The sequence below is a fragment of the Lipotes vexillifer genome, unplaced genomic scaffold (genome assembly GCF_000442215.2).
Source record: "Lipotes vexillifer unplaced genomic scaffold, Lipotes_vexillifer_v1.1 scaffold390, whole genome shotgun sequence".
Lineage (NCBI taxonomy): Eukaryota > Metazoa > Chordata > Mammalia > Artiodactyla > Lipotidae > Lipotes > Lipotes vexillifer.
This window is the reverse complement of record NW_006784503.1, coordinates 3,400,034-3,400,886: the sequence shown is the minus strand read 5'-3', so window position 1 is coordinate 3,400,886 and position 853 is coordinate 3,400,034. Positions and strand designations below refer to the sequence as shown.

General features: G+C 74.3%; 1 protein-coding gene across 1 annotated transcript in view; it reads right to left on the bottom strand.

Moving 5' to 3' along the window:
* CYS1 (cystin 1) overlaps positions 1–83 on the bottom strand; it is an 18,144-nt gene extending 18,061 nt beyond the window's left edge. The window contains exon 1 of the mRNA XM_007456946.1: positions 18–83. Coding sequence (XP_007457008.1) covers positions 18–83 — 66 coding nt within the window. The remainder of the gene's footprint in view (positions 1–17) is intronic.
* Positions 84–853: the final 770 nt, after the last annotated feature.

Here is an 853-nt window from a genome sequence, read left to right as displayed (position 1 = left end):
GCCCCACCGGGCCCCGCCGGCCGGCTGTCGGGGCTGCGCAGCCGCCTCAGGGCGCGGCCGCTCCGGCTGCTGCCGCTGCCCATGGCGCGCCCGCCTAGCAGGCCTGTGGCGCCGCCGGAACGCGGCCCGGGGGCGGGGACGCGGGACGGGGCGCGGCCGGGCCGGGGATGCGGACCCGGGCCGGGCGTGAGTGGGGGGAGGGGGAGATCCCGGGTCTGGGACGCGATTGGGGGCGGGGGGACGCGAGCCGGGCCTGGGGGAGGGGCGAAGCCACCGGTGTGCGGAACGTGGGGCGTGGTGTCGCGGTGGGGGCAGTAGATCCCGGGACAGGGGAACGTGGGAGGGGGCGCGACCGGGGCTGGGGTGCTGAGCCCGGCCTGGAGGTGGGGGCCGAGAGCCGCGGTGAGGGCTCTCTGGGAGCCGACGGCCGGGGGCGGGGAGCGAGGGCCGGGTATCCGGGCACTGGATGGCGAGGGCACTGGGGCGCGGCGTCCCCTCCTCCTCCGACTCCTTCCTCCTCCCTCCGGCCCGCCTCGGGCCCCGCCTCTCCTTGCGGGGTCAGCCCTCCAGGCTCTGGCTCCCCGTCCCTCTGGGTCCCCGCCGCCTGGAAGAACTGAAAGCACTGGGGCGCCTGCAACACGCCCAGACCGGCCTGCGTGGGGTGGTGATGAGTGCGGAGGTGACTCCACAGCCCGGCCCCTCCCGAGCTTAGAGCGCGATGGGGACTTCACCTCTCCCAGCCTCCTGTTCCTCACATGTTAAGTTGGGGGAAGGCGCCGGACGGTAAAAATACCTCTGAGGATGGAGTAAGATGATGAAGGTGCCGGGCCTCCCACCCTTCAATTTCTGCCCT